The 24,182-nt window shown below is 41.8% G+C and overlaps 1 protein-coding gene across 1 annotated transcript in view; it reads right to left on the minus strand.

Moving 5' to 3' along the window:
* CDHR1 (cadherin related family member 1) overlaps window positions 1-24,182 on the minus strand; it is a 43,402-nt gene that overhangs the window by 11,402 nt on the left and 7,818 nt on the right. Inside the window, exons 3-13 of the mRNA XM_035541241.1 lie at window positions 22,720-22,865; window positions 21,816-21,866; window positions 20,403-20,492; window positions 19,924-20,010; window positions 18,159-18,275; window positions 16,352-16,495; window positions 13,754-13,832; window positions 10,835-10,935; window positions 8,100-8,303; window positions 5,031-5,183; window positions 1,687-1,851 (exon numbers count right to left, since the gene is read on the minus strand). Of these exons, the coding sequence (XP_035397134.1) occupies window positions 1,687-1,851; window positions 5,031-5,183; window positions 8,100-8,303; window positions 10,835-10,935; window positions 13,754-13,832; window positions 16,352-16,495; window positions 18,159-18,275; window positions 19,924-20,010; window positions 20,403-20,492; window positions 21,816-21,866; window positions 22,720-22,865 (1,337 nt within the window). The remainder of the gene's footprint in view (window positions 1-1,686; window positions 1,852-5,030; window positions 5,184-8,099; window positions 8,304-10,834; window positions 10,936-13,753; window positions 13,833-16,351; window positions 16,496-18,158; window positions 18,276-19,923; window positions 20,011-20,402; window positions 20,493-21,815; window positions 21,867-22,719; window positions 22,866-24,182) is intronic.

Here is a 24,182-nt window from a genome sequence, read left to right on the forward strand (position 1 = left end):
CTGTACATAGAGGATTTTTTTAATGTTCCGCTCTTTTAATCAATTCCGTTTAAAGTAATGCGTAACAAATATTGAAAACTACACATAATATTTTAGCTTTGCTTAGGAGATAGTCACTCTTGTGTCTGTGTGACTTTTAGTAATGCAGATGCTACAACAGTTGATATCTTTGTTCAGGATTGTTGTTGGCTTCCAGTCTTAGCTCAGGATTTGGAAAGCTACTGATTTGGTGACAGTAATTTCCATAAGCCCGTTTCTTTGGTAGCTCTGAGATGCTATATTGTACCATTGTATCTGGCCATCTAAATTCCTGGTGGTGGTGGTTAGCTCACTCATCTTCCTGATTAAACATTTGTTACTTCTTCTGAAAACTAGGACAATGTCTTTGATTCCTGCATGGCTATCAGCCTTGCTGATAAGTGTTTTAAGTTTCTCTCACCCCATAATTTTGACCACAGTCTACACTGGGACTGCCTAACTTTTCCTGAAACATTCTGTACACCTGGAATTTCTGCCAGAATAGTAATTCTGGGTACTCAGAGAATCTCAGTTTGTGAAGTATATTTGTGAATCTGGGTCAAACACTGAGTTATCACATGAAAATAAATTTTACATGGAAACTTCAGCTATGCTATATATACCTTGGCTTAGAATGGTTAGTTTCACTGCGTTTTACAAACTTTTTGTATTTTTTTTTCTGCCCACCTCATAGAAATTTTTTAATTTGCCTTGTTGCAAAGACAGTGATGTTTGGAGTCTTTGTTCTCTACAGCATTCCTATTAGTTTCCTCTAACAACCATTTTTGTAGTGCTTATGTTCCTTTTCCTCTTTCATTCTTCCAGTTCTAAAATTTGCCTTTAGCACTTTATTATGATGATTTCATTTCCTTTGTGACTTGCAGCCTGTGCTGGAGATCTCTGGCAACCTGCCTCCATCACCCTTACCTCCGAGGCCTCTGCAAGGTGACTTGTATCACCCACCGATCCCCATGTGGCCAGGAGCTTTGTGACATGAGACGTTTCCAGTCCCAGCAGCTGCATTAAAGGGGTACAGCTTGCATCTAATGGCTGGGAATGCTTCTCCAGCACAGGACCCATGTAATGCCCTGATTTTCCCTGATTTTCTTTCTAGGGAAATGTGAGCACAGGAAAATCTATAAGCGTATTCTTCCCACAGTGAGACGATACTTCAACAGGGATCTTTCTTTCCCAGCTCTAAGCATTTTAGTGTTATATTCTTGCCCTCATTAACTGTCTAATTATGCATTTAGCTGCCAGATTCCTCCCAGGAGGAGGAGACTTATACCTAACTAAGCAGGCATCTTGTTTTCTTTTACTCATACTTAAGCAAGCAAATCCAGTAAATCCAATTCCACTTAGTCAGAACCGAATCTTTCTGCTGGACATTGATTTGTCTGGGGCTTTCTTAGTACTCACAGACCATGTGATCTGTCTTAAAAGCAGATGGCCTTTAATTAAAAAAAAAAAAAAATGTAAATTTGTTGTTCTGAAGAATGCTTGCCTAAAATTTTATTTTATTGGAACATGTTTTGTTGATTCTGGAAAGGAACTGGAGATGAACGGTAATATTTGCGAGGTGCCATTGTCTACTATTTTAAGGTATTGGAACTGTCTCCATAAATAGCTAGAAAAGAGAGCATTTTCTTAACAGATAAATAAACTTACAGTTACAGCAACTACGTTTGAGCCCCCTGGGGAGTTCTCAGGGATCCTGGCAATGTAGTAGTCAGAGGAGAATTTTGGGACATTGTCATTGGTATCCAGTAAGCGTATCACCACGTCAGCTGTTGAGCTGAATCTCTCTGGTGTGTTCACCTCTATTGCAAGAAGCTAAGAAGACAAAAAAACACAGAAAATTATTACAAAGCTGATATTACTACTTCTTAAAGGAGCTTCATAGAGGAAGCTTTGAGCTTCAGATGGTAGAGAATGGCTGCCATGGTGTCCCTTGCTCGCTTCATGCAGCACCTGAGACAAAGGCTGTTGGAGCTCATCCTCCCCGTGCCACTCGCAGGGCACTCAGCCTTTCCCCTGCCGTGTTACAGTTCCCCACTGAGGCGGGAGGTGTGTGAGGTCCACCAGCGGTGGCACCACTTACTGGCTGAGAGGCACATGCTGTGTTCAGGTCCTTGCCCTGCTAGATTGGGAGAAGTTTGTGTCACCTACAGGTGACAGGGTTTGGAGGGGAGCAGTTTAAGTAGGCAGGGAAAAAGCTATTTCAGTACCATCTTCTGGAGCTCTTCCTACCTTACAAACAGTTATAACAGTTGAAAACACACAGTGACAGGATTCTTGAAGAATTCAGCCCCAAAGGGTTGCTTGGAATCACTACAGATCACATCTGTTCTAGAAGAGGAGTTTGTTACTGCATCTCTGTGCTAACTTGTGTGCTTGGGAGTCTCGGATGGTGTTTCACCAAATTACATTTTTGAAGGTAGTCATACAGACATCACCAAATCTGCTTGTGAGCAATCTCAGCTCTAAACCAGCACACAGATAAAGTCCTACTGCTTATCATGCACGTGGACCTATAACTAAATTATAGCATCCACAGCGAAATCTTTGCTGCTGGTATCAGCCCCTGCTAAAGTATCTTATAAGGGCTTAGTCTTTTCACTTTGTTTTTTACATTCATTTTTATTCCCTCTCCTTTCAGCAGTCATAGTCCAGCTATGTCAACATACTGACAACATCTTCCTTCCCTCAGGGGGGGATTTTTGTCAGATTACTTCTCTGCAATGTATTATGCAGTCATATATAGTTCATTATAAGCAGAGAGAAGAAAAAAATAGTGTAAAACTGTTTCTTCAGAGGACTACACAGCAACAATTAATACAACTGCCAGAAAAGCAGACAGATATAGTCTTAAAAGTGGCAGGTGATTTGTTAAAATAGATTTGATTTTGGCAACTGAAGATAATTGCAGCCTCATCTGGTCCCAGTCTGCGGGAGATGTGAGTGTCTGCAGAAGGCGAGGAGCAGGTCCAGGCTCTTGTCAAGGAGGGATGTCCTGTGAGCTGATGAAGGAGGGAGGGAGGTGGTTTGGCCCCCAGAGCAGGTCAGTCTGTGGCAACAAGTCCCAGCACAGCGGGACAGTGACACTTGGCCTCTCTGGCAGAGGGGCTCGAGCTCTAAAAGGCCAGGTTGGAGGGCACAGAGGTACAAATTATCACAGCTGCCAAAACTTGGGAAACCTGCTCTGGCTCTTGGACAGCTGAAAATGAAGAAGGTCATGCTGACCAACTGTATTTAAAAGCCAGCCCTAAACGGAAGACAGATTTTCTCAAGTAGCCTTTGCCTCAGGTAGTTCTTTAGTGCACCTCCCAGTCCAACCAACTTTAATCCCTCTCTGGCATTTTGCTGTTCAATAACAAACCAGAGGAGCAGGACCATTGTTTACAGGGAAAAAAAATGACAATAGCTTCTCAAAGCTGCTGTAGGATATGTGTTAAATAGAAATAAGAACCTATTTCACCCCAAAGTTTAACTAGAATGACTATTTTACCAACTAAAACTGGGTAGGAAGCGATTTGAACTTTTCAGGGAAATGGAGAAGGCAATGAAGTCTCTATAAAGTATTTGCTGTCATACATTATTACCGTATCATTCAGCTGCACCTTCTTCATTTGGAATCTAGACAAAGGCTCTGCATTTTTAGCAAAGCTGTACAGTCCTTCTTCTGTAGAAATAATTTCACCCTCCCTTCCCACCCCCCAAAAAAGAATAACTACTCAAGTTAAAAAGATGTATATTCTTTTTCCTAGTAATTAATTCTTTCAGTGTTCAGGCCAATCACATTAACTGCTTCCATTTCTATTAGCATTCATGAGGAGGCCATGTGTAGCTTCTTTACTGGTCTTTTGGCAGTTTAACCTGAATAACTGTATGCTTATTATAATTAGTTTCAGAAGCATTTTATAACCCGTTCTGAATCTTTCATTTTGATACAATAATGATGCATCATATTTTTGTAGCATCTATAACCCATGAAGCTCAAACTGAGTAACCAACACTACAAGAAGAGACATGAAGCATACTGCAGTGAAAGGACTTTTGGGTAGTTCTGTGCAGAGCCAGGAGTTGGACTCAGTGATCCTTGTGGGTCCCTTCCAACTCAGGATATTCTGTAATTCTGTGACTTGCTGAGGACACAAAACAAACTATGTGGTAAGGGTGAGAACAAAATCCAGGAAGTCTGACTTCTGAACTGTGCTAAAAACACCTTTTTGTGTATAAAATGAAAATTGGCGTGTTTGCACTCAGCTATATAGTTTTGACTTTTTTTTTTTATGACTACAGAGATTGTCTACACTGTTTGATGCAGACAGAACCAAACATCTATATTCATGTTCAGAGGCAGCTGACACAAACCATACTACTTAATTATCTCATTTATGAACTGATGAATCCATTAGGGAAGGTGATAATACAAGTTTCCAGCTTTTAGATGAATGCTGGTTCTTGTATGGTTGGCTTGCAGCATGGGTGCGATAGCCCCAGATCAGTCTGTAAAAGGCCATATATACAGATATGCTCTGACAAAGGCAGTGAGCAATTCTGGGAAATAATTTTCCAGTCAGCTGGGATCTTCAGCCAGCCAATATTGAAAAGCATGATCATGAAAAAAATTACTTAAAACTAAGCAGGTGAATTTCTGGCTCCAGAGAAATTAGGATTTCACCCTGTGAATTTATCATTGTAAGAGAAGAAATAACACCCTTAGGGTTCAGTCTAGAATGACTCAGCGCCAACAGCATGTACAATTTTCACAGAGATAATAGTCAACAGTTTGCACTGACTGGACTAAATTGCATCCAGATGCATCCATTAAACCTTTTGGAAGTTGATGAACCAAGGGTGGAAATGAGTGTCCTTTACATAGAATATAATGTCATTGACAAAGCATCAGACAACTCCAGGTGGACTGAGAAGATAAATCCCATCAGATATGTAAGCCATCATACACATATCAGATACACAGGCAGAGAAGACACAGAAAGCAGAAGTACCTTGAAGGTTAACACCTTGAATTTTTCATAGTCGATAGCAGCAGAATTTTCCACTATTATTGTAACCTGAGCCTCATTCAGGACAGTTTGGGGAACGACTCGGAAGATGCCACCAGGTCCAACAAGACGGAGGTTGAATTTAGCATTGGCTCCCTGTGAATAAAAGCAGATACTGCATTGTTTTTGGTGAACGATTCATTTCTTACAGCTTACATTGGCTCTGTTTCTTCAGGCTGTATAAAATTAGCATCAGTCTTACTGCTTAGAGACCTCTGTTCTCCATCCCCTGAGAAAGAGACCACTAAGAAGCTTAGTTATATAATCCCTCCAGCCCTGGTCACAAAACACGTAGCTTTTCTGTAAGTAGATTGACAAGCTTGGTTATTCTTCCAGTCATAATGGAAAAACCCTCCAGTAGAACTGGCTACGAGAGGCACTTTTTTGGCAAGGAGTCTTGGGCTTTCTACTGCATGCTGCCAGCTAGTGCAGGTGAGAAGGACACTACCATGTGCAAGGAAGTCCTGCCTTCTCCTGGTTCCTGCCAAGGAAAGACAACTGTGCTGCTTGAGTCAGGACAACAGACCTCTCAAAAACCCAACCTGTTACCTTTAAGAACTCATTCTTGGGATGATGCAGAGCCATGAAGATGTGCAATTTCCAAACAGAGGTGGTACCTGACAGTTTGCACTGACTGGATAAAGCTAGCCCAGAGTTACAGCCACCAAACCTACTGGAAGTTGGTGCACTTGGGAGCAGAAATGAGCTCCGCTTCTGCAGAATAAAATGTGGCAAACATCTGATAGCTCCAGGTGAAGTGAGAAGACAAATCCCATCACATAGATAAACCTAGCCAGAGAGGAAATTGGAAGCAGCAAAATCTAGAAGGTTACCACCACTGGTGTGTGAGCTGGGACCAGGGAGCCCTAGTGCCGGACCAACTCTTTAAAATTAACTGGAGCACAGAAGAAAAAAGATGAAGTGGGGATTCTCACATCGGTGTCTTACAGGGGAAGAAGGAAAATGAGCTGAGCCCGCCTAACCAGCTCTCTGACTTCACCAATTTCTCCAACAATGTCATGATTACATTGTGACAACCAGCCACATTCAGTGCCTGGCTGGTGCCCTGTTTTGCTCCTAGCATGAATCTTGAGATGAAGAATTTCTAACAGTAACTTTCAAACAGGAAAACTTTACTTTCAGCTGTATTCCCAGGGGGCTTGTTATGAGCAGTTCTTGCTGCAACCATGTCAAGAGCAAAAGTATTCAGCGGTGGACCCACAAGGAAACCAGAGTGATATTGGATCTAAGCTCAGCAGTGTGGCGTAGCACAGCAGTTTGCATTTTTTGGTTATACAAACCCCCACAGCTACACAGGGGACAACAGGCTCTCTTCTTCTGGGCAGTAAAGCCAAGCATGCAAAAAAAGCCGGAACTGCTGGACTATGGGAAAAGTTGAATATCTGACCACAAGAAGTCCTCTGTACTTAGGATGGTGGCACTGGTGGGGAGAGAACTGCCTCCCTCCAATGGCTGTGTAATTTCTGACAGTGATGTGCACTGAACCCAGATCAGCTCAGAGCAAGCCTCTCTGCATGTCTCAAAGCAGACAGCCGTGAGACACGGGAATGACTGAAAGGACAACACACCGAGTCCTTAGCTGCGTCTGTCAGATGAAGAGAGTAGAGGGAGAAATTTCCGTATGATGTTCTTGCAAGATGGCATTTCCATTGAACTTTTGGCCTGAAACAGGCTATGCTCATAACTTCCTTCTCACCTATGCAACCCATTCTCCTAAAGGGGCAACAGTGGCTGTGACAAACTGATGTATGATTTGAATTTTCTTTGCTATATAGAACTCTTGTGCAGAAGAGAAAACACTGCTTTCTATGCCTTAAAACAAAAGCAAACCAATCCCCCTAGAGTGATGCCTTACACAGTACTAGGAAGCTTCTTGAGAAATCTATACAGTATATTTAGCAATGTTTTCTGCTTATTTTATAGCCTAACTTGCAGCCCTGAATATTTTGTCAGCCTACATATGATAAATATATGTTTTGTCTCTAAATAGAAGAGATGGGTTTTGTTTCTTTTCTTCTGCAGCAACATCCTCTGCGACAATAGCAGGATAGACGTAGCACTGCTTTGAAAGCAGTCATTTATCTGCTTGCTGCAGAGCAGCAGGAGGGAGGGGGAAGAAGCTAGTGGGTTTGATAGAGTACAATACAGTCAAAACAGCACAATACTGAGCACAGTTATATAAGAGCACTCTTTCCAATAGCAATACAGTTCTCAGATGCATTAAGCTTTCTCTTGTCACTACCTAACCTAAGGCTAACTCAGATGGATGCCATTCATACAGTATTTAGCTTAGGGATCCCTATAGCAACCATCACCATAGTACCTATGGGTATCAGAGGTCAGCTAGATATCAGGCTGAGATGAATGGAGCCTTCTTTTCTTTCCTTTGATCTGGTTAGTTAGTTTGGCTCTGGCATAATTTTTCAGATTACCTAAAAATATCACTCCAGTGGGAATGATTTCTCAAAGTATGCACTGCAGACTCTGGTTGTAACATAAGGGCCAGAAGGATAATATGCCGTAATAAAAACAATGTAAGGGTACAAACCGTGTTGTTTCCAGAGGGGCTAGAGAAGATACAGACAGCAACTGCACTTAAAGTTACTAAAGTGATTGGGAGCCCTAAGTAAATCTCTACAGGGAATATGTTCTTGGACATTACACTGACAACAACTGAATAGAACCAATAGATAGAGGAAATAAGGACTGCTTGACTTCAGTGGCCCCAAGAGCTGGACTGCAGCTTTAGGACCACCCTGCTCATTGACATAATGGTATATGAAAGACTAAATATGCTTCTGGCTCCAAACTCTCTGTGGTAATGGACCCCAAAAATACTTTGTCTACCCTGAACTTTCTGGGAATGCAGGTGAAACAGTTGAGGTCCTAAAAAGAAAAAAAAGTGGCCAGACATTTGCCAATCCTGACAGCCTTTACTCGTCTTTGGGAAACAGGGCAGGAAAACTCAAAGTCCAGGTAGATTCCACTTACCTGATCTGAATCGTTGACTGTAATCTTCAGTCCCCTCAAGATTTCACCCTCTGGGGGATGCTCATACATGGTCAGTTCAAATCTGTTCTGGAGACCATTTTCTCCGTAAAACGTTGGTGGATGATTGTTGAGGTCGACCACCCTTATAGTCACCATGGCAAAAGCATACGCAGAGACATCACCTTCTGGACTGACTTCTGATGCCTACAGAAGGTAGAAGAGAAAAACGATGAGGGAATATTCCCTTCTTAGCTGCAGCTGGTTCTTTCCTCAGCTCCACGTTCAGATATTGTTCTGCATGCAGAAATCACCCCAACACACAGTGATTTTGTGCACAGATTCACAGGCTTACATTTCTCTAGAAATCTCAGTCCATTTCACACTGAAGTTTATGATGATTAGAAGGTTATGGTAATATACCAGTCTCAACAAAATCCTGATGAAAAAATTCTCCTCATTTTGTGAGCTTAGTACATCACCCTAGATGAAAACAGTTCTCTAAAGACAGATAATCTAATAAAGACAAGATAATTGCTTGCCTGAAGTGCTGACAGAATAGAAAGGGAAGGTGAACTTTAAATTTGCTGGGGTACTACAGGTATTTGATTGTTGCATTGCTGGAAGGACAGCAGCTTTGAAATACTACAGGAAAAACCGTACTTGCTGTATTTAGGCAGCTGGAAATTTGAAAAAGCAGAATGAGACTTTTTTTTTTTTGAGATTTATTCTCTGATTTACAATTCTGCTTTCCTGCCTAGACAAGCTTAATTTAAGTTGGATAGAGCTTGTACAGATGAGCAAGTTTAACTGGCGTTTTTCTGAACTGAAAGATGAAATCTAAGTTAAACAATTCCAACACACAGTCTAATTCACTGGATTGAACCTAAGACATTTCTTCTGTCAGCACAGAAACTCTGACTGGTGTTTTTGTAACAAAGCAGGTATCTCTAGAAGACATTTTTGCATTCAACGGGCTCAAAAACAAAGGCACTAAACTGCTAAACTGCTCTGAAGAAGTAAAATTCAATTGTTTAAAGCATGTCAGATGTAGAGTAGTGCTAAATTCAATCACATAATTTGTTGTCCCATTTATGAACAAATAGTATCCTCACTGATTTGATATTACAGTTCTGCAACATGCAACTAAGATTGAATTTACCTGAAAGATTGTTGTACCTCTTTCTGAGGCTGGGAAAGAAGATCCTCAACTTGAAATAGACACAGTTAGAACTGACAGCAACAGCCAAGGTGCAACACTACTTTGACTAGATGTTAGGGGAAATTTATTTGTAAATTATGCCTAAATTCCCATATGTATCACTGAATGTATTGCTACGCATCTGGTCAGAACAAGAAACTGCACCAACAGCAAGTGGAGAACATCCCTGTAAATGGGTCTGCCAGGAAGGGGTGGTAGCAGGGTGAGCCAGGCCCAGGCAGATCCAGCAGGCTTCATTCAGTGACCACAAAACTTGCCCTCCTGGCACACAGCCATTGCTCTCCTTCCCTAACAGCTGCTCCCACTCATCCTCTCTGGTGTGCAAACCAATCTGGAGGTACTGCTGAGAAACAAGCAATTTTGCTGAATGCAGCCAAAATAGAGGCTTGTGCTTGCTACACAGCCAGGTATTTTTATCTCTGCTTTAACATTTGGCACTTTGCTTAGGAGACACATTTTCCCAAGGTTATTGAAGGCTTCTCCAGGGGCATTTTGAAGTCTGAGCCAAGGTTTGATGTGTCTTGACTCTAAAGAAGCTGACCCTTCTCAGTGATTTCAAAGGCAACCCAATGGTGCTACTCTTGTAATAGAAGCACATGTCACTACCTACATGGGGTTATACAACATCCTTTCGGTCCCACAGGCAGGTTTTATAGCCTGCACCAAGCTCCAGGTTGCCACAGCTACAATTAGGAGGTTGGAAGAACTTGAAAGGGCCTGACTAATCCTGAATCTGAGAAGTGCCAACAGACTTTCATAAAACAGAGGGATTATGGGAAGATGGATGGATGGGTGGATGAGTGTAACTTGAATGACAGGAACCCTACAATCTCTCAGGGTTAGCCAGCTGCTCAAGCCCACCAGCAGACAGAGTGCCCTTGGGGATACTATATTTAAAACTGTCTTCAGACAATATTGTCCTTACCTTGGTGAATTCTCATCGTTTTAATACACATTTGCTTGAGGAAAACTGATAGAGTCTTCACAATTTAACTCTACATTTTTAAATCCTTGCTCTTTAGAAATTGCTTAAATAATGTAGACAGTCATACTGATACCAGCTCATCAGGGCATTAGCACTTATTTATTAGTACGTGGTTGATCAATGCTTCAGGAGTGGTTATTGACACAACACAGTGTGATCTACCCCAATCCTATTACTAATCACAGACTTCGCAGTTACCTGTCTCATCACATAGTAGTTACAAGACATCAATTCCCAGTCCAGCAATAATATTTGAAAATACAGAGAACAGTTATTTACATATTGCAAAGGATTTTGATTTTCTAGACTCAGACATGAAACTAGGACAAGATGACTTCACCTGAAAGAAGATATTTGAGACATCATATCTCATGGAACAAAAGCAGTTTGTTCTGTTTTACACTATCTGGCAGTCTGCTCAAATATAGCTCTTAAAACAGGTAAAGTGGGCTATAAATTGAGCTATTTTAGACAATCATGACTACTTAGGGCATTTAAGACCAACAGTCTTCAAGTGACCACAGAGCATACCTGAACTTTTAGTTCATACACTTCCTTCTTGAGCTGATTTGGGCTTTTTATAACAGAAATGGCTCCAGTCGTGTTGCTGATCTCAAAGGAACCTTCACTTCCTGCAATAAACCAAGATACTCTAGTTACAGGCCATTCTTCCTGTTTTCTGAACAAGCACAATCAATCAGCCATATACTTCATTAAGCATATCTTTGTTTGCATGTGTATCCATCCCTATCAGTAGATCTGCATCTGCCTTTCAAAAACAAAGTATTTTGATGCCTGGTCACGGTGTGGTGAAAACACAGATGGAGGCCAACGAGGGATTCCTCCCCTAGGAATGGCTTGGCAGAGCCCTACTCATATGGACAGCTGCCCTCATTCTCCTTTCCCCCACCTTGGTCAGTTTCCCTTCTAGACTCGGCAACCCGGCATGCAAATTTGGTATTCATTTCTGTTATGCTGTCTTCTTCATATGCTGGTTTAGACAAAAATAGACAGTCCTCATTTTAATTAGCAAATTCATACATAGTTAAGTCTGAGAAACAAGAATATTTCTCTCAGTAATATCAGCTAAGGTGAGAAGTTTGACAATCTGAAAGAAACAGTTTCTGTTTCTGCAAACAGTGTCTCTTGAGAAACATCTGCCCTTAGATGCTCAGCTGATAATAATAAAAAACACCTCTCAGCCTTCTGCAAGGCTGGCCTGAACTAAAAGGGATTTTGGAGAACCTCAGGTAAAGCTCAGGCTTTTTTCATTGAGGCTGAGTCTGATCCACAGGCAGAACAGGGCTGTGGGTTGACTTTGGCCCCTGCAACCTAATTTTCATCTTTCTGAACAGAATGTGAACGGGCTGTGATCCCTTTAGACCTGGTGAATATGTACTGAAGCAAATGCCAGCTTGCAAAGAGGCAGCAGCAACTCATCACAATGTCTGCACCCACCTCACTGTCACAGCCAAAAACAGGCAGGTGCCCAGGAAGGGGACCAGCCGACAGCTCAGGGGGCCCTGCCCTGCTCTGCCACAGGGCTACGGGCACCCTTGCATGCTACCTCACTCATGGTATTGGCCATAGTCTATGCTTTGTGGCAGAGCCTACCATTGAAAGGAGAAAAGAGAAAAACCTTTAAAATAAACGAGATTGAGGCTCAGAAATAAAGGATAATAATCTGACAGCCAAGCCATTTTTCTTTTTCTTTAACCCAATTCCAGTGCTAATTTTTAAACCATCTGACAGTGTCCCATTTTGCTAATACCTGCAATAACTGCAACTTCATTACAGTATACTAGGCACAACAATGAACAGATATTGAATCATGCTCTGGTCAATTATTAAGATACATTGGCCTGGAAAGAACATTCTGACTGAGAAGAAGCTGAAGTCAATAGTGGTTTCAAGCCACAATACCTCGCGTTATTGTCTAGGTACCACAGGGAAATTGGTAACTCAAGAGTATGTAGCACTACGTGTTCCTCCATATAGCACATTCAGAGGATTAGAGTGCTTTCTAAAGTGGTTTCACCCTCCTTGGATAAAAAAAAAACACTTGTAAAGAATAAATAATTTCCCATTTGCTGTTAGTCAGCCTCCAGTTATTGTAATAATGGCTTGTCATGACTCAGGTCAGGGTCTGAGGTGCAGGGGCAGGCACCTGCTGTAATCTTTTCTATTTCATCAACTTTCTATGCACTAAACGCATATTCCCTTCCTCTGTTCCATTTCATGCTACTAGTCTGTCATCCCGTTCCATCTTCATTTGCCACTCTTGCCTAATCGCTTACCCTTTTTATTCCATTTTCTCCCATAGCAGGTGGTCCTCTACTTTCTTTGGAAATACAGTATTTCTTCTCATTAATCCTATTTCCTTTTCACACACTGCCTGGTTCACCTGCCTCCACTTACTCTCTCTTCCTCAGTTTCCTCCCTTGTCTAGCTTCTTTTTGTCCCATTTCTTTGTTTTTACTCCTCATTCTCCACCTTTTTTACTTTCTCATTTTCCATCTGTTTTTCTCTTCTGCTACCTTTTGTCTCAATGTTTCTGCCTTTCTTTTCTCCTTGCATCAGCGGAGAAGGAACCTTAGCATGGGTCCCATCCCACATCAAGACAAAACCTGAACTGCACCCCTCTCCGTCCACTCTAGACCTTGCTTTTTAGATCACATAACACAATGAAGAACTTTCTGCATAGTTCTCAACTAAACCTCATATTTCTTTTATGAAATTTTGGGGTTTCTCACATCTGTGAGTCAGGGTGCCCAGTTGTCATGGAAGTCCTGCTTTGGAGGAAGAGAGAACCAAACAAAACTAAAATTGTAGCTTGCAGTTTAGTTGATCTAAGTTGTTGACTTCACCAGCTACTGAGTCATCAATTCAGCTAAGTCTTGTTTTTATGCTATTAAAAGACATGCTACAGACACTCTCAGAATTGCTGATGAAAAGCATTAATCTTTTGATAATACCTACTTCCAGTGCCCTGGACAGCCAGTCTCTCTTCACTAGTAAACATAATTTCTTCCAAGAAACCAGACATTTGAATGTTTAGCCACTTCAATGACAATATTAATAGAAATATACCTCTAAATACTATGTCTGGGTCTCCCAGTGCATTTTCTTGTCTCCCAGATTAAATGATGGAGATGCTCAGTGGCAGTGAATGCATTTCCCTTTACATTTTTTGAAGCAGCGAGGAGGCTACTGATGCCTAACAAATCAGCCATGCTAACAACTCCATGCGTAGTTCTGTGAAGCCGATACTAAAACTCAGTGAATCGTATCTTGTTTTCTGGTAGACAGGGCCCTGGAGTTGTTTGAGATACCTGACACTATTTCACGAGTCTGTCTCAGCTTTATTAAGCTCTAGCAATCCCTCTCTAATTTAACGTCATATCTAGTTTTGACTTCTCTTCAGATTTCTTACAAGCCAAGTCTACTCACCATTCACGAGGCAGTAATGAATACTGTTAGGCTTTCCTCTATCTCCATCAAGAGCAACAACAGTGAGGACCTCAGAGCCCTGAGGAGAAATGGGAAATTACTTTGTGTGCTGAGATCAAAAAGCAATGATATCGCAACTGTGTATTAATAAACTGAACTTCAGCAAGTTTTTCTGCAGCGAGGTGTGGAAGGAAGAGTGGGTACTTTTGCTCATGCTGCATGGGGAACACACTGAGGACCACTGACTCCCAGCTAGAAAAATCAGTGCTTAGCTTTGCCAAGCAGGAAGGATGCTACTCCTTGGACCAACTCTGTGTCATTCCTACACTGATGATTTTATTTGTTCCCAGTGATGTTACAGCTCATACATGGTACCTCTACACAAAGTAGGGATGACCCTGCCACCACTTGTTCCCTGTGAGGCCCCTGTGTGACCTGCCCTCTCCAGCACCATGACACTACCTGCACCAACAGCAGAGTATCGTGCTTCAGCACACGGGCCCCAGCTGCCCCAGGTAGGCCAGGGCTTGCTGCAGTCTCAGGGCATGCCATGTGCTTGTCAAGATACTGTACCTGTTTCCCTGCATCCAGCCTCTTGTCCTTTTTTCCAGTTCACCTTTAGGTGAGCACCAGAGGACTGGCAGGCACACTGTGCCACTCCCCACGAGGTGCCCCTGCCCACCACTGTGGCAGTGCTGGTGCCATGGGTGTGCAACAGCTGCACACCCTGCACAGCCACAGGCTTGGGCAAAGGATTTGGAGTAACCCATCTGAGACCTGAGATTTATTTTGGTTCACTACCAAGATGCCCTCTGGTAGCTGCTGGACAGGCTCCTGGTGTTGCTGTGTGCCCCATGGCATGCTGAGACCCAGGCAGCCACTGAGGGGTCATCAGATCATTTTTGTACTACCCAATACAAGTTCAGACAGGCAGCAAAAGCAAACCAAGGATCACAAAGCAACTTGCCTCATTGAACATTTAGGGCATAAAATTGTGACGAAAATTATGATGATTTAACTGTCCTTAAAAGCCTCGCTGTCTGTCTGCGCGAGTAACATGGCCGTGGGCCATACATACAGAGCTTGTACGCTGGAGACCATTTGCTCACGTGACTATTCCTATCAACTGCAAAGGATGATGACTGTCAGCATTGCAGTGCTCACCCAACTGACAATGAATTGCACAATTTAGGCCTCTAAATTCAAGTGCTACTGTTTTGGACTGCAAAAACAGGAACACTGAAGAAACTGTTAGTTAATCACAAATGGCAACAGGGAACATTTTGATGACAAGCCTTGAGTGAATTTTTCAGATGAGAGCAAGGTTCTGTTAGAGCAATTGGAAATACAAAACTGTACTTATTATCATTCATGCTGGAAGCTGCAATAAAATCTGCCTATAGGGCAAAATGCAGCGCAGTCCCTTTGAAAGTGACACAGTACTTGTAAATCCTGACAACTCCACCAAGGAGAAAAGAAGCAAGTTTACAAAATTAACATCAAATGTGTAAACAACACTGGAATCTGCTAGCTTCTCTCTCTGTGGATTTCATTCTAATAGCAAAACTCACACTGGGAAAGACCTGTTTGTGCTTCCATCATTATAATATCATAATGGTGTAAATTATGAGCTCAGGTTGGATGTAATTAACATTTATTGACTCCTGTTTCCATGGTAAACACTAACTCCCATGTGTACCTGATAGTTATTTCAAGATCTATATGCAACTATGCAGAATAAATCAATATACATAATATCATTCATTCTGAACTTCTTCAAAATACACAAGCAATACTCCTCTACGCTGCTGAAATGTAACAGCCTATGAACTGAATTGCAATATATAGTCATGCAAGGGCTGAAGTGTACATCGGAGTTCTGGACAGAAAGTAAAGACACAATCTCTCCTGAAACTCAAGGGAAGATCAGGTGAACAGGGTGCCAAGACACCGACAATAGTCTAAGGTTGGGTATTTTCATAAGCAGATACCACTTCTCATCCTACGTACAAAGAAAATTTTAATCAAAACTTATGTATCAGGGTAAAAACTGATCCATATACAGTATCATGCCATTGCGTAGATATGGGGACAACTCATTAGTGTGCAGCTTCTGGAATAATATATAGCTGGAAGCATCATCAACATCAAGAATAATATACAGCTGAAGGCACCATGGTGGATACAATGAATTAACTCTAAGCTCTACACTCTCTTTTAAGCAAGCCTGCCATTAGGAGTTCCTGAGGTGATGGCACAGGCAGGAGCTCACTGTACTCCTTGGTTTGTCTGTGGTATATATGAAGTAGTATCTTCAGCAGCAGACACGTGCCAACAAATGCAGTCTTAGGAGATCTCATAAGTGGTTCTGCTAAGTATGTCTCTGCTTGCTTCATAATCTGATGGATTTCAGGCCTGGATGGACTTCCTGGCCCCTTCTGCCTATCTTGCCACCACTAAGCAGAAAGTATTCTGCATTATGGGGATGTCAGGATTGCCTGTCATCAAGGGGACAGGACAAACGGCCTAGAGCATGGGTCCACCTTGGCTGAGATGTGAAAGACTGCACTTCTCCTACAGGTGAAAACCAGCACTTACTGCGAGTGTATCCTCATAGACATATCCATAGTAGGGAGTCCCGATGAACATGGGAGGTGTGTCCTGAACATCCTCCACATTGACAGTAACCGTTGTTGTGGCTGAAAACACTTTGTTGTCTCCCCTGAGCTTCCCACCACCGTCCTAGAAGAGAAGTGATCATCAAAAATCTGCTGAAATATATCTGCAAATCAATTTATGGCACTGTACACACCTCATGAGTCTTCACAAGCACAGTCCCAGGAATCCCTTCTCTCTCTTAACACACAGACTCATCTCTACTTTCCTATTCCCTTCTCTTTTCCATTTGTCCTGCTTCCTCTCTGATTAGGCAGACATCTTGCAATGTCTCAGAAGTAATTTCTTTTATTAAGGTGGTTGTGACAATATATGCAATTATATACGATCCGTTGTCAAGAACAGATGGGATAAGGAAATTCAGCTTTTTTTTGAGAGAGAGAGAAAGGGGAAAGCTAGAAACAGGTGCAAAAAAACAGCAACCAAGATCTACAGCTTTTCATCCTACATATAGTCTTGCCATAAATTCAAGACAATGTGAGGTAACAAAGTAGTGCATTTCCAGGGAAAAATTAAACAGTGCAGGCGATCAAAGTCTCCTAGGGACTCTTATGTGACATAAGTGAAAGGACGGAGGAGCACAAAGTCAGAAACTGTTAGAGAGCCACCGTGTATAAACAGTGTCTGGGGACTTTACTGCAATCAACTCTGTGCTATCGATACAGCAGAGCCAATTAGAAAAATGCCTCACAATTTCAGAAGCTTTTAACAGTCTCAGTCTCAGAGCATTGGCTGGATGTCAGTAGTCATGCTCGTATGAATTGTTCAGCACGTCTGCTGTGTCTGTTCTGCAACTTCCATTCTTTTGGGGAGAGACAGGTTTTTTTCCTCCTTACTGCTCAAAGGCAGCATTTAGACCAAATTTTTGTTATTTCTCTTCAAATGAACCCTGGCTAAATAAATAACATGATCCATACACTTTTCATAAAACATGAGAAACTCGAAGTCACCGTAAGTAGCAGCAAAATCATTTTCTTTCCACCAGTGTGACTCTGCCTGTGTGACAGCTCTGCACAGGATCCTGAGAGACTTTACTTCAGAATCCCATAAACTTCTAATGCCTGTTATGAATCCTAGCTGTGCCACAGGCACAGCACTGCTGAGAACGATAGTGGAAAGAAGGGACGTGCAGCAACATTTGCAGGATTCGAGTAAGATCCTGCCACAAGGCAGCAGAGAGGTAAAAGAAAAGCATCCACAGCCATTTCCATGAAAGTCACTTGTGTGCTGCTCTGGGTCCAGCTGTCTCCTCTGTCTTCCTGTGGCTAACGACAGTGACGCACACTGCCTGCCCGCCAGGGGGTTGCCCCTTTGTTGTGGCAGGGCTGTGTGCTGGACAATAGGAGGGAGCCCTGGGCACCTGCACTTGCCCAAACAGCCTGACACTTCTCAAAGCTGGGGCTGATACACCAACTCTTTTGCTTCTAGGTGACTCTTAAAGTGCACAGGTGACTTTCTGCAGCTGGACTTACTGCCCTGGCACTGAAGCCTGATCTAAATGTGGGAAACCCACCACCAAATGCCTCCAGATGTTACTCAGCTGGTCACCTTTCCTCCCTCACTTCTCCACGTTACCCATCATACCGCCAGATGTGGCAGACGGAGTGAGTCTGCTGCCTCAGTGTTACGCTTATTTCAGAGACTGTTTAAGCCATATCTCTATTTGACCTAAGCCGCCCTTCTCAAATGCAACCCTTCATCTCCTCTACTTTTGAAAAAAGCTTTATACCTTGGCTACGACAACAACAAAATGTGTTCTTGATTTCTCATAGTCCAGGGTGACCCCTGTTTTGATGCGCAGGACACCACTGTGACGGTCTATTGTAAACTTATTAGCATGGATGTTCTAGAAGAAAAGGAGAAACAGCGAAAGATTACAGGTATGGAAATAAGATTGCCGTAGGGATTAATCTTCTATTTCATCTTCTAAGGGAAAAGACCAGAATAATGATATGGTTTGGGTGAATAATGTATTTGATGAATTTCACCTCTGTGTGTTTATGAACAATTCATGAACCAACCATGAGTCTCTCATTATTCAGAATAAATCAGTTAGCTTCAATGTAGATTTAAAAAATCTTTTAGTATTTCATTGTGAAATCTTAAATTGGCTAACAGTTCATTGCACACAATGAGGTAGAGAGGCCTAACCAGGCTGGGGTGGGGGAGAAGATGTGGGAGAAAAAAGGAAGAAGAAAAATGGTGTTATCCCTTAGCATTTCAAAGTTCTACTGGCTTCAAAGAAACAGGCATGTTGCATGCATAGATTATTGTCAAGGACTTAAATGTTTGAGTGATTTTCCAAAAGAAACACCTAAAAGACATCTGTTTTTCAAAAGAGCCTAAAAATGTCACCCTCCCTTCTGCCCGACTGGAGCTATCCATGAACACAGCTGTGTTTGGGTTTCCATACACAATTGCTACTGTTGGATAATCTTTGTCTTTTTGATGGACGTCACCGCCTGCCCACACCAGACTTTCAAAGAAATTTTTTTCTGCACAACTTGAGAATTCCCATAAATTGTGCCAAAAGATATAGCAGCATTTTTTCAACAAATACACATATTTAGTATGCTTTTTGGTATACAAATATATTAGGTAGACACAAGTTTGAAATAGCTGTTCCTTGGCTTCAGAGTCTATCAGCTTTCTGGAAAAAGCCCCGTGTAAAACTGAATCCTGCACATACTGCATTTTAATTGGATCATAATCGGTGAAATCAAAACTAAATTTCAGCAAGGTGTTCTTTCACAGTAGGTCCAAGGTCTTAACAACATTAGCTTTAGTGCTATGCAAATACATTCCAACTTGTTTCTGTATTGTATCCAAGGTAAACATTGCAACTGATCGGTTTTTGTTTTGGTTTTTATTTTATTGTCTCTTGACTAAGGGGAACTGCAGCTCGTCTGGAAGAAGCTGCTCATAGGAAGAAGGAATTTGAAGGACATCATGCAAGAAGTTGTACTTTTGGCATGCAAGGGGTCTATAATACAGAAGTTCAGCTTTACATACAGAGCCCTTTCTGTTCTTCACCAGTGGGCGATACCTGAAAGGCTGGTTTCAAGCAGGCATTGGGCTTTGTCAGTGAGGAGACTTAGTACCCAGTATTTTACAGTGATGTACCAGTCTGCTACATCCAAGTGCAGATTTGGGTTTCCAATGCATTTTGCTTTCTAAAGAAAGCAATTTCATGCTTTTGAAATCCCACATGCACACAAGACTACAAATTAGACTTGCTCTCTCTGTCACTCCAAAGGGGCCAACAGGAGCTGTGCTGCAAGGATTCCCGCTGGCAAGCACAGGAGTGACAGTGGCAACCCCAGCTCCAACCCCTGCCTGTTGGACTGCACTTGGCTGCTCACCAGACAATATCCAATTTGTCAAAGCTTGTTTTCTGGTGCACAGTACAAAATCGGTTCTATAGACGCTACTAGCAGTTCAATCCCCTATATCTTAGGAGAGAGATGTTTTTGAAGGTACAGGCAATACCTTACCTGCAAGAAGTATGTGATACTTCCCCCAGAACCAGTGTCTCTGTCCACTGCCTCGATCTTAAAGATACTGCTGCCAGAGGGAGTGTTCTGTGACCAGAAAGAGGTACCAGAGTCAGACAGAAGTGGCAAATTAGGGGAGTTGGAAAAAATGAAAAGTGAGCACGCAAAGAGGCAGAAAAAGAGAGCTAGTAGAAAGAATATAAATGAATGAGGGGACCAAAGAGCAGAAGGAAAAGAGGGAAGAGATTAAGAATGGAAGAAACTGGAGAAGACCAAGAAACAAGTAAAACTTTCTGGAATAAACACGTCAGGAAATCTGCTAACTTGTTCCCTAAGTTTGCAGTAAATACTAAATTCCTGCCCAAATCCCAAAACAAAACAATGCCAATTAGTCCTGCTGATTTTGTTACTTGACTGAAAACAAACTAGCTCCTCTTTACATTCTATTGAAATATAGTATGCAAAGAAACTTCACAAACCTCTGGCACTTGGACTATGTAAGGTGTATTGATGAACTCTGGGCTCTCATCATTAGCATCTGTTACAAGGATCCTAACTTTTTCCGAAACCTGGAGTAGAATATGAAGAACATGTTATATGTCAAGCTGATTTACAACAAAATCTGTTCATTTGCCTACTAAGGTGTAGCCAAAGGCAATGAAAAATTTTGTAATAGGATGCCTTTGCACTACCAAAACTGAGTATATAAAAGAGAAAACAGAAAACCACAAAATCCAGAAGAATTAGCTGTGTGGAGAGCATGCAGATATCTCTAAACTAAATAAGGAGTCTTACAGTACTTTATAAAGTTATAGATCAGGGCTGATTTTCTTAAGTCATCTTCTTTACGGCATTCAAGATACCATGATATATTTTATGGGAATACATAAAAGACAGCGTACAGGTTGGTACTGACAGCCCAGAGCATTCATTAATGCCTTGTTTGTATCATATTAGGTTAATAGCATGCATAATTTGGATGTAACAAATGCATGTTTTTAAGAATCTACCTTGAAGAAAATGCATGTTCTTTTTCTAAAAATATGGATGCAAGTATATTTGATGAACTTCCCAGTTGTCTACAAAGTGGGCAGGTGGATGCGATCCCATTAGTAGCTATTTATGGAGATTGTGGGGGTAGTTGTGCCTGTAGGACTTGGGTGTCTCCCAAGCATGCGGTAATCTCACTTAATTTTTTGAGATGAGAAAAAGCTCTAGAGTTATCCAGTTCTGTGGACAGTAAGAGGGTCCCACTTTTGTTGCTCCTCTAGTGATGAAGTCCAGGTCCTCTTACCGGCAGACTAACATCCTGACTGTGAGAGCATGTCTGTAAACTGAAAACACCAAGGAAATTTGTAGAACTAGGACTGGATGCTTGTGCAATGCCTCAGTTAAGCCCTTAAAGATTAGACATGATCAAAGCTTTATTCAGCAGCAGACGAAAAACCTCACCACCTTAGCTAGCCTAGGCAAATCTTCTTAATGCCATACTAGAGAAACATTGCGGGGGTGGAGGGACAGTCAGTTCTCATGTGTCTAACACTAGGTTCCTGTAATGTCACATATTTCTCCAAAAAGCCTTCAGCTCCTTCTTAGTTATGAATCCCACTGAGCTGACAGCGAAACTTTGTAGGAAGCTGCTTTTATTCTGTAGGCCACTAAGTCAAGCTTTCAGCTCACACTACACTGTAATTATCCTCAAACAGCTGAGTAAGAAGCTGGAGTGAGACCTGAGTTACTGACAGTTCAGTGGCTCCTGAAACAGGAGGTAAAACTCTAATGAGATTATGTTTTCTGATAAAATGAGATAGTCCCTGTAAGGTAATTTAATGGGAGGAGGTACAACTGCAGGGTGGACTGTTTGACAAGTTAGAGTATAATTAAATGCTTACTGTACTCAGGCCATCTGAAATACTGACAATAACTTCAATCTCATCTTCTTTCTGTAAACCAATAAAATTCATTTGTTAGAGAGAAGGTTCTGCCGTTATTGGAAAATGAACTGCAGATTTAAACATATTTCAGCAGGTACATGAAAATAACAACTGATACCACAAAACCATCACAGGGGAGACTAAAGAGACCCCTCAGGGGCTTCAGCTAAAGGGCTCCTTGGACTTTCTGGAGCTACTGTCAAGAGATGGGTGCTCTGGGAATTCATATTGTCCTATAAAGTGCTTGTGAAAAATCAGTCATCTTTTTGAAGAAACGCTTCCTAAAACAACATTGTGTGTTCAAAATTCTTCTTAGTATACAGTATTTTGAAGGGTTTACTAAGTATTGCGTACTCTTTGCTGCAAAGCATACATGATGATTATGCCTGTGTTCCTGCAATAAGGTTGCCTTTAGGCCACTGTTGCTGGGAACATCTTTAACCCACATGGTTATGGGTCAAAGTGCTACATGTAACTAGGAAAGTGTCCCGGAACACTGCTTTCATAAATCTCTGCTTTCTCCTAATGACAGGAGAGTCCTAAAGAAATACAGATTCTGCCTGAGGATTATAGGACTGTTCTTGATGGGGTGCGTGTCGGGGAAGATAGGCATAAAATATAAACTTCTCTTTTGGCAAAAGATGAAAAATGCCCAGAGCTGCCAACAAGTTAGATAGTAGTGTTAGTGGTGCAAGTCAACTGGAAAACAACCTGATGGGTGAATTATCATGTCTCAGAATTATGAAGTAAATTACATGTTTCAGGTGACACAAATTGATGTTGCCCCTCACAGCCATTGATCAATGGAAACATAAGGAAATTCCATCAATACGCAAAGTGGTGACGTTTTGCTGTACTCTACCTCTCTGTCAAGTTCTTCAATCAGCGTAACATTTCCAAGGTTTCTGTCAACAGAAAAGTAGCGTCTTGATCCAGCTTCATAGGTCAGGCCATATGTCACGGGATCTCCTTCAGGATCAGTTCCATTCAGGGTATACACATAGGTACCTGAAAAATTGACCAGTGACGTAACCACAGGGAAATGTTCAGTCAGTGAACACTTCGTTGATTTGCTCCCTAAGAACTCAGCCCTCCTGTAGCAAGCAAAGCTTCTGTGCATCAAACCCACTTACTGGGAAATACAAGTGCATAGACTGTTCAATAGTCCTGATTGTCACTTCTTAGCCTCATGGTTAAACTGAATTCATCAGTGCTGGTTTCTCTCAGTTAGGGCCCTTTCCCGTGCAATTGCACATAGATCAATACTGTCTGCATCGTAGTGATGACACAGATAAGTTCTTGACTAACTATTAACACAGGTGAGCCTGAAGTGATGCTGTTGTAGGGCCCTCACACACCTTTTTCTATGGGAACAATGAAGTTGCAAACTAGCAGGTAGAGGAGCCCAGGAGCTGAAGGCAGCACTCACACAGAACAGGGCCCAGGCTCTGGAGACGCAAGGACATTTGCCGACTTTTCCACTTTCAGAACTAGATGCAAAAGTCTTCTTTCCTGCTTAGCTCCCCCTCATTAGCTCCCTCTCATTAGATTCTCTACTTAACACACCCACTCATGCTCATAACAATGAATAAATTCTCTAAATTCATCAATGTATTTCCTTCACAAGCTGGGGAAAGAGAGAATGTTATTTCTATTTTTAAACATTTGAGAAGCTGGTGCCAGTTTTTGCAGTAAAGCGACTTTGTTTATCAGAAGTGATATTTTCTGGGGGTGTTATAACACCCACATTTTCAAAACATGCTGCGGGTTTATTAGCATTACTTTTTTTAAACTCAGATGTTTGTCATTCTAATGTGCATTAGTATCCTCACCCAAGTAACTTCAAGCACTTTACAATTATCAGTTAACTGAGCCTGATATATAAAACGCTCGTTTTCTTTTTCCTCCTAGCAGTCTGATGCAATGTGGATAACTTATCTGAGATATCCAAGTCGTAGAGGTTCAGAACACAAACTAACAAAGTTCTAACAAGCTTCTAACAAAGTTCTTTAAATTGGAAATACTGCGAATGACTGACTGGTTGGTGCTGTGTTTTGCTTTTGCACAGGACACAGAGATAGGATGGAATGACCACTGCTAAGTAAGTTAACAAAGTTAGGGCAGAACACTGTCAAAGAGAGCCCAGAAGATTCCAGTTTTAACTACTCTGACCCTAAGTCTGATGGATTTTTAATTTTATGAGCAGAAGTCATAACCTTTTTCACATATCCTCACTGCAGTGGCAGTGGAGTTTTTCACTGACCAGCCCCATATATATGTTTAACTCCAGAGCTTTGGCTGAGGTCCTGCCAATGCACAGACAGG

This window comes from Cygnus atratus, chromosome 7 (assembly GCF_013377495.2).
Source record: "Cygnus atratus isolate AKBS03 ecotype Queensland, Australia chromosome 7, CAtr_DNAZoo_HiC_assembly, whole genome shotgun sequence".
Classification (NCBI taxonomy): domain Eukaryota; kingdom Metazoa; phylum Chordata; class Aves; order Anseriformes; family Anatidae; genus Cygnus; species Cygnus atratus.